The sequence below is a fragment of the Callionymus lyra genome, chromosome 4 (assembly GCF_982586985.1).
Source record: "Callionymus lyra chromosome 4, fCalLyr1.hap1.1, whole genome shotgun sequence".
Lineage (NCBI taxonomy): Eukaryota > Metazoa > Chordata > Actinopteri > Syngnathiformes > Callionymidae > Callionymus > Callionymus lyra.
This window is the reverse complement of record NC_141821.1, coordinates 34,331,822-34,340,977: the sequence shown is the minus strand read 5'-3', so window position 1 is coordinate 34,340,977 and position 9,156 is coordinate 34,331,822. Positions and strand designations below refer to the sequence as shown.

The following is a 9,156-nucleotide window of genomic DNA, read 5'->3' as shown; positions in this document are numbered from 1 at the left end:
GGACGGGGGGAAAGAGGGGGTGATGGGGTGCGAGACACACTAGCCCACAGACATTGGCTCCACTCCCAGAAATGTCCCCCAAGTGCAAAAGGTTAACTGTCAGTCTCCCGCTAGGTATAAATAGAAGTCTCCCCTCCGGAAAGATGCTGGGGTTAGATGATGAAGAGGAGGAGGCGGGGAGACGGGCGGGGGGCGCTGAGGACAAACAGGAGACTGAGCTCTTTGACAAGGCGAGGGGTGAAGATGAGATGATAACATTTGAGAGCACAAACAACAGCCGGACCCCAGAGCGCTCCGCAGTGACTCCTCGGGCCAGTAGAGGTCACCCAAGTAGTGCATCCAAAAGATAGCTTTCGATAAAGCGAGAAAGTGACTTTAGCTTTTTTTTTGTCTTTTTTTTAAAAAAGATTTATAAGAGTCACTGAGAATTCATCATATAATTGCAAACATCAAGCAAATCCTAAAATGTTTATTTCAAATAGGAAACTGGACTGTCAACCTAAATTTTTTTTTTTCATTATTACAAGTTTTAGGTTGTAAGAAGCACAAGTGTATTGCTTTTTATGGATTTTAGATGATCATGGTGTTACAAAACGCGGTGTCCTCAAATAAGGCATAATTGACTTCATCATGGATTTATTTTCTCCTCAATAACTTTGTTGATTGAAAAGATAGTCATGAATCAAGACGACTTTAGACCTTTTATTTTTATTTTTCACTTGTATTCTTAAAAGGAAGTGATACACAGCTGAATATCAGTCAAAATAAATGTTAAGAGGAACAAAATAGGTGCTTCACCACCTGCACAAAATAAAGCTTGAAAAACCTGAATACAAGTAGCTTTCATTTGCTACAACAGAAATCAAAATGTACAAATGAGGTTTTTCTTCAATAATGCTACTAAATTTAATTTGACACAATCAGTATTTCCATTCATTTACTGCCTAGAAACAATGTTGTCGCCTCTTCAGAGTCTCTGAGGAGTTATTGCTTCTGATAAACCACTGCATTAGAGTCATTTGTAAGCCATTGTAAGCAATAAATAAAGAGTCGACGGCTCACTTTGTCCCTGACTGCACTTGATCTTGATGGACTGTTACTCTGGAACAACAATACCTGTTTGATCACACGCACAAGCAACACATTTATACAAAATCTTATAGTGACAAAAGCACTAAATGATGAAATATACAGACAATCACAGATTGCAGATCTTCATGGTTGAAGTGAAAATGTCTCGCTCCTTCTCTCACATGATCCTGAATCAGTTCCGTGGGCACATGGACTGTTCGCCTCCATCACATTCTTAAAGACATTAAACCAGCAAAACAATCTTCCCTCTGGTACATTCTGTTCAATACTACACGTGTATTGGCGGCTTTGCCTAAGAAATTTAATCGACTAATTGCTGCTTACTTCATACTATACTTTGTTTTTAATCAAGTATTTAACCTTGCACTTTGTATCATCCCAACATTCTCAACACTTGTGGGTTAAATTGGCACTCCCGGACATGTTTTCTAAGCATTTACTATTTAACCTTAACAGCAAAGTGTGCTTCTTATACTCTGCACTTTGGGTTCAGACCATTCATAGCGAATAAATACTAAATTTGGTTTCACTCTGGAAGATTTGCAGCTTCCGGCCCCAGGCATTTCCTCATTTTTCCCTTTATCATGATATTACATTGACACCACAACGTACACTTTTATAGCTTATGAGTTGTCAGGAGTTTTACGTAAAGGAAAAGGCAAACGCTGTGCTCCTCTGGTAAGTATTAATGGGTGACGGAGGAAGGGTGGCTCAGTGTGACCACCGTTCTAAGAACATGGCACGAGACGAGGGGCTTTTCCGACCAGCACTTTGGGAGATTTTTGAAGAAAAATCTTTTTCGTCTTTCCCCTTGCTTTCCTCTTCTCTCTTGGATCTCCTGGTTGCCATTTCAGCACTTAGTCATTGTGAGGTTTCTCCACACCGCCCTGAGGAAAGAGGAGGAATTATTATTAATTATCACTTTCATTTTACACCATCAGAGTCACAATACCAATTACATTTGACCTTTTCAGTTTAAGAACGTAAAAGCTGCAATTAGTACAAATGACCACAAGGGGTTGCACATGGGTCCTTGGCACAATCAAAGATGTTTCACTCTGGATGTTGGTTGGAATACGGGATTAAATAACCCTCTCCTTCCACACACAGTGCTTCATAAATTAAAAGCTGAAGACAAGTGGAACAAAAAGGCACAAGTGCAGACTTGTGCCAACATTCCAAGCACCGTCGAAACAAAAACAACAAGAAGCCAATGACCCTCTGGTCAGCCGAGTCCTAACTGGCTCGGTGTCCTGTCACGACTGCGAAAAACAAGAGCTCATAATCTCCTTTCACGCTCTCTCTGAATCAAACTGAGGGAGTGACGGGACTCTCGATTAACCGACAGAATGAGGTGAAGCTCTTGGGCTGATGAGTAATGAAGACATCAGGGAGTATATGAAGAGAGAGATTATGAAGGGGGAGGCATCCAGAGAGCTCTGTGTTAATGTAAGACCTCTCGACAATCACACGCTCTCGTCGTCAGCCGGATAATTCTTCAGAAGAATTATGTTCCTAGCAGCAACTTTATACTCTAAAGAAGGCCTCAAGCTATTAAATCCTTAAATTGAGTTAAATGCTCACTTGACAGTGTGAGAACTTTATACTTGTTGGCGGCTACTGAGGCTTAGCTAGATGTCAATTTTCAAAATGTTACTTGAAAGAAAAATCTCAAGAAAGACATTAGGTTATTTTTATTTTACAAAAAGTGACTTCTAGACAACGCAGGTCTATTAAGTGAAGAATAAGGACACTTGTGATGTTACATTTGAACCTTTGGGTCAAATGTTTGGTCTACGATCTAAGGTTTACGGCATAATTAGTTTTTGGTAAAAATGCTTAAATAAAGTACTTCAAAGTTGACAGCATGTGCTTAACCAATTTGTCAATCGAATAAAGAACTGGAATGAACTGGTAGACTTTGTCTCTCTTTGTATACACTTTGACAACAGATGCTTTTGCTGAAGCAAGCTTCCACTTGTTCTGTGCAATATTGCCCCAGGTTGGAGTCACAATGAGGTTGTGATGAGTAATGTTTCTAAACAGCTTGTTTAAAAAGGGTCACCTGAGGTCACACTTTTCACCTCGGATCAACCCAGAACTATCATTCCACCTTTCTGCCACAATTACTTGAGTCTTTTAAACTTTCGGAAGTCTAAAATAAACACTGAATCAACAAGTTAACATGAGATGTGATAATAAAATGTATCACCCAAAATTCAAACTTCACTAATTTCGAACTCACCATCATGTCGACTAAAGGTAGGGATTATTTTCAAAGTTACTTTTTAGAGTTATGCAAAAAAATATTTTAATGACGCAACTTGAGCTCAGTTGTCTCGGTCTTCATCTTAAAATCATCCAAATACCTCCATCTCGTCTGTAACATCCATCTTTTATTGAAGGTTCGACATGAGAAATTGTTGAAAAAAAAAAAAATTAAGTTTGCAAGTGTCAGTGCCAGATGTTTTCAAGTTTCTTTTTGGACGAAGATGAAGGCAACAGAACTCCAGCTGTTCATTAAAATGGCAAACAGTTCTGTCTATAATTTGTAAAGGAACAGAAAACAAGCCCAACCCTTAGTCGACATGAGGATGAGTGAAGTTAGAATTTTGGCTGAACTCTAACTTTAAGGTACATACGTCTTTCCTAAATGCTGTATCACCATATACAAGATAAGGTCAGTGCACCCGTTTCAACACAAGATATATTTCGGAATTACCCTGAGTCAGCACTTACACAATTTCGACATTCAAAGCTATTTGCATTACAACACCAAAACATGTGACCTTGTGAAATAAGAAGATTGTAGACTACTGTTGTTGGTTAAACGCTTGCATGCAATTATACTTCATATCATTTTAGAATTTTGAGTTCAGTTTTATCCAGTAGCTCCTTACCATTTATTTACTTCTTCCCATTATAATACATGTGAAAATAAACAAAATAGTATATCTTGGTTGTCTTGGCTGTTTTATTGGGATTATATTAAACGGATGTTTCCTTACAGAACAGACTAAATATTTCAGAAGTAGTTCAGTATATAGTCATAAGAAAAATACTTTTCTGACAGGTCCTTTAGCAACACGACATAACTAGATATTAAAATTACAGACAGTATACACCTTCACTTATTGATCTTCCAATGTGGTAACGGTGTCGTGATAATAGCGTAAAACATTTGATCTGCAAAGACAATAACTCACCATGGCAAGCTGTCGCCCGATGTTTCCCACAGTAACTCCGCCTGAGAAGAATATACATGGCAGCCAGGAGCGCACGTATAAGAAATCTGGAGACGTGTACCTGTGTAACACACACAAAAAAATGAGTAGAAGTTTGCTTCCCAATCATTTTAAACCATCTTAATTAAATGTGGACTTAAAAGGTGACAGTTGCTGCAACTATGCAGATACCGCTTAATGTACTAGTGTCTCCAGCTCAAAGGAATGAGGGGTGCTGGCACTAGCTAAAGGGAATTTGCCTTCAGGTGATTAAGTGAAATGCTCTACATGTTTGTGTCATCCATCGCAACACTAATAGCAGCATCAGATTTCAGTTAGATTTAAAAAAAAATTGGAGACAATGGCCCTTTTCTAGCTAGCATCAGTAAACATAACCATGGAAGTGTCCCCGAACAAAGGGATAGTCAGATACAAATAGTGTTACAAAGTCAGGATGACAGGGAGCAAAACTGAATGCAAGTACTACTACTTTAAAACGTTAAGAAGTTATTAAGCTCAAGTGTGAAATCTCATGGACAACTAGCATGAATTGACTTACTGGTAGACTCCATTGTAGACAAGCAGTTGGGTGAATGCAGTAGCGAGGAAGGCGGTTGTTACGCCCAATCCGAAGCCGCTCCTTGATCGGTCAAATGTCCACCACAGGCCCATGGACAAAGCTGCCAACGTCAGAGACAGTTGAACATTGTTGTCAAAGTCCAGCTTCTGTTTTTTTTGCTGGGTTAAGGTCAAATTCTGAGACAGTGACATATTTTAGCACAAATATTTGAACAACCTCCTAAAGCACATTACCCCCCCCTTTTATTTGACCAAATGTCGTTTAACAATCTTAACCATGGACTTTGTGAAAGGATACGACGCTGGCGTGGTTGATTCCCACAAACACTGCGATGCAGCGCATCACACTGGCCCACTCTCTCTTGAACTTGTGTGGCTCCCCCAGATGACTGTCAAGGCAGGGGTACAGCAGGCCGATCACAGCTGAGGAACACATAGCAATGGTAAAAATTCAAAGTGGATTCAAAGGGGACAGGTTATAACGCAATATGACCTTTAAATAATCAAATATTATATTGATAGGAGTCTACTGACTCTTTCAAGAAACATCTTAAGACGTTTTTATTTGTTCAGGCTTTTCCTTGATTTTCTGGAACTCCTGTTGTGTTATCGGTGTTATCTTGACCTTTAAAGTATATACTTTATTGAATATTGTTTTGATTGTTTAAGCGCTTTGTGACCCTGGTCTGGAAAATAAAAATAAGTAAGTAATAAAAATGACTTACTTACTAGACTGAAAAGGGGATTTAATAAATATTTAATCCAACAGCGACGCAATAATATTACACAAGTATCAGGTGAGTCAAAAGATTAAAGCAATAAAAAAAAGAGGGCGCAACTGTTTACGTGCGCGCTTCATCTCACATGTTGTCACTGTTGTTATTCTTCCCTCCTCTCAGACTTCCTGGTTCCTGGCCTTAAGACCCCGCCCCCTCCGCTCACCCGTTATGACCTGAACCAATGAGCGCACGACTCGGCCTGTGCCCGCCTGTTGCAACCAATCAGAGCCCGAGAAACTCCCGTCAAGCTTTTTTTTATCTGTTCCCTCTGTTTGAACTGACCGACTGACAAAAACAAAAATGGATTGACAAAAACAAAATGAAAGACAACATAGCTCAGACTACAATGCTTAAATGGGGATATAATTCGTGTATGTAGTGTATAATGTAGAGTAATGTGTTGTTTATTTGCGAATGAATGAGTTCTGACTCACCTGCACCGGTGCCACAGCACGGCGGGATCCACCAGGCGGACGAGAACAAGGTGCTCATCACCTCCTCGGGGAACAGGGTGACGTTTCTCTGGATCTGCAGCAGGTTGAGGACCAGGGCGAAGAAGGCGCCCACGGTGAAGAGCACCAGAGCCCGGCGGATGAGGCTGGCGGTCCTGACGCCGTGCAGGGAGCCGCACGCGCTGCGGAGCACCGAGGTGACGAGAGACATCATCTCCGAGGCTCTCTGCCAGTTGGCGGCGGGAGAAGACGCTTCGCTCGGGTCTACCCTCGACGCACAGGAACAGCTCCAGCAGCGCTCCTCCAGTCTGGACATTTGGCACTTCCTAGCTGGAGAGAAGGGGACACGCGTGAAGACAAACTGTAGAATCTCGACGGCGTTAAAAAAAATCACTTAAAAAAACACTATCTTAACTCACCTTGATGCACAGATGTCGCTACTCTCGCTTCAAACTGCTTCTGGGTCAGCCGAGCTTCAGTAGTTGAGCGAACAGTTGGCCGTGAAAACAGCTACAAAGACTCAGATCTCGCTCTAAAGTCAGTTTCCTCTGCAGGAGACAATCACAGCTGTGTCGGGTGAGGATCGGCGACCAATCAGAGCGCGGCGGCTGATATGACGTTGCGCCAGAAGCTCCGCCCACTCGTCCGGACAGACGCACGGAGCTGCGGAGAAGCGAAAGTGGAAACTACTTTAAAAGGAAGCCAAAGACATTCGTGTCAGCAATTGAGGCCTATAAAAAGGTACAAAATGTACAACTTAGAGCAGCGAGCCATTGTGAAATAATAATAGTTATAAATTAAACATATTATATCCCCCACAATAGATACAGAGAATAACAATTACTGATTTGTATAGGTAAACAATGTTCTGTCGTTACTGCCTACGGCCTTTTCAACACTTTATACTGTTCTAATGGTAGATTATATTTTTCTTTTTCCACTCATTAATTATATATATATTAGTTTAATGTATATATATATATATATTTAATTTAATGTATGTATATATATATATATATATATATATATATATATCAAATGTAAACTGTAAAACAGTGACGTGATATCACAACATTAATCAATTTCTAATGAAAAACAAAACACAATGGCAGAAATGTCAGCAAAACATTAAACAAGCAGCCAAATCTAGAGGTGACGAGTCTCTACAGTAGAAATAAAGGTATTAAATTCAACATACTTTTTTTTTGTAAAACTAGTTTCTGTACAAAGACAAGTTAGTCATTATACATATAAGGGGTTTCTTATCCCAAATAAAAAACAAATAAACACCTAAGAGTCTAAAGGGGTTATAAATATGAGTATGCTTAACCCTTAAAGCAACATCCTTTATTTGAATTAGTTTCAAAAGATGCCACGGTTCAGGACCAGAGGAGAGAAATCCTCCCAGACTGTTGCTCCTAAGCTTTGGAACGATCTTCCTCTCTCTCTGTGTTTGATGATCTACTGACTCTTTCAAGAAACATCTTAAGACGTTTTTATTTGTTCAGGCTTTTTCTTGATTTTCTGGAACTCCTGTTTTGTTATCAGTTTTATCTTGCCCTTTAAAGTATATACTTTATTGAATATTGTTTTCATTGTTTAAGCGCTTTGTGACCCTGGTCTGGAAAAGCGCAATACAAATAAAAATGACTTACTTACTTACTCTTTAATTCTTATTTAAGGGCAGTTTGTGAAGCAAACCCCAGCTGTAACCAAGAAATACCTTTAATACAGATTTACAAATTGAAACGAACTTGAATGTCGGTTTTTGACTGTAGGCCATAACCAGAGCCTGGAATGAACCCGGACAAACATGGTAACATCATGACATTTCTGCGTCCCAGCTAATACAGAAGTCAAGTGGTTCTTTCATACATTTCTTTCTTAAAGATGACTGTTTAAAAATCAATTCCTGTACATACATTACATACACACCTAAACAAGGACCATATAATACTTTAAATACATGTAAAGATATTATTATTATTCTTTTTGTAAAATACATTTTCTTGTAAACAAGGTGACACTGAAAATAGTTATGTGGTGATAGATGTAGAGACTCACTAGCAAGAAAACCAGCAAAAAATGTACGTAATATTTAGCTTATATTTTAAATTAATAGTAATTATCCTGTGTCCACTAACACATACTAGAATAGAATGCCTTTATTTGTCATTATACAAAGTATAACGAAATTAGAACCTCCCCTTCAGTGCAGACAAGCAATACAGTAAAACTGATTTACAGTTCAATAGATCTACTAGAATCAATAGCTTTAGTACATTAGACAATTAATCAACGGCATTAATCTGCTATATTTTTAAAAAGATACTTCTGCTTACCAGTTTAAATGTGGAGCTTGTGTTAAAAGATCCCTCTAAGGCTCTGTGTTTCTCAGTGTCTCCCAAACCCACAACTTATATACAACCAAGTGGAGTGAAATGAGGTCAGTAGCACAACTTTTGTGATGTTGAGCTGTTGTTTGAGCCAGACAGGGTGTATTAACAGTTCACGTGGGGCGCTGCACACGAGCCAGAGATAACGGAATGGTTCATTGCCCGCAGGGGGAAACCATTGGAGTGGTCATCGAAAACATGTTTCGCAAGAGCGCCACAATCTAGCATCTATATGAAAAAAGCGATAAGAGAATAACACGCCCACTGCCTACGTTCAAAAAAACACATACATTCAAGGGAATGTTTTGCTTGTCTGGATGGTTTACGTAAGTGTTCCAGACAGACATGCTGGGGAAAATAAAAACATGAGTGAATCATTTGAGGGATGACGCACGAACGGAAACAAATTGGGGAAGAAAAACAATTTAGTGGGGTGTCAAGCAATTTTAATTAAAACACAATTCTGGCACAATAATCTTTGGCTGAAATGTCTCAGGGTATTTTTCAGTTTTACCAATGAACTGGTGCAACAATAATGAAGTGACAGTGATCCCTGCCGTAATGCACAGATAACTTGGGAACTGGTTTTCTTCTGCTGGCTTCAAAGGCATTAACTCAACTGTTCAGTTAATCA

The 9,156-nt window shown here is 39.4% G+C and overlaps 1 protein-coding gene across 2 annotated transcripts; it reads right to left on the bottom strand.

Annotated features, from left to right (window-relative positions):
- Positions 1-689: 689 nt before the first annotated feature.
- On the bottom strand, positions 690-8,560 carry insig1 (insulin induced gene 1). 2 transcript variants are annotated; one of them, XM_087789957.1, is made up of 7 exons: positions 8,469-8,560; positions 6,546-6,789; positions 6,109-6,452; positions 5,194-5,318; positions 4,876-5,042; positions 4,299-4,398; positions 690-1,979 (listed from the first exon to the last, which is right to left on the bottom strand). In XM_087789957.1, exons 3-7 carry the CDS (start codon positions 6,440-6,442, stop codon positions 1,950-1,952), a joined length of 756 nt encoding a protein of 251 aa, XP_087646083.1. In that variant the 5' UTR covers positions 6,443-6,452; positions 6,546-6,789; positions 8,469-8,560; the 3' UTR covers positions 690-1,949. The 2 variants fall into 2 exon arrangements, with proteins under 2 accessions (XP_087646083.1, XP_087646081.1); XM_087789955.1 differs by having other exon boundaries at positions 6,109-6,456; positions 8,469-8,559.
- Between the last annotated feature and the right edge of the window lie 596 nt (positions 8,561-9,156).

Bases quoted from the DNA above. Each gene is read 5' to 3' on its own strand.
- insig1 (XM_087789957.1), bottom strand. From the start codon at position 6,442: ATGTCCAGACTGGAGGAGCGCTGCTGGAGCTGTTCCTGTGCGTCGAGG. The intron at 5,319-6,108 runs GTGAGTCAGAAC...TGTGTTCCTCAG, and splicing joins GTGCTGTGGCACCGGTGCAG to CTGTGATCGGCCTGCTGTAC. The intron at 4,399-4,875 runs GTAAGTCAATTC...TGTGTTACACAG, and splicing joins GTCTACAATGGAGTCTACCA to GTACACGTCTCCAGATTTCT.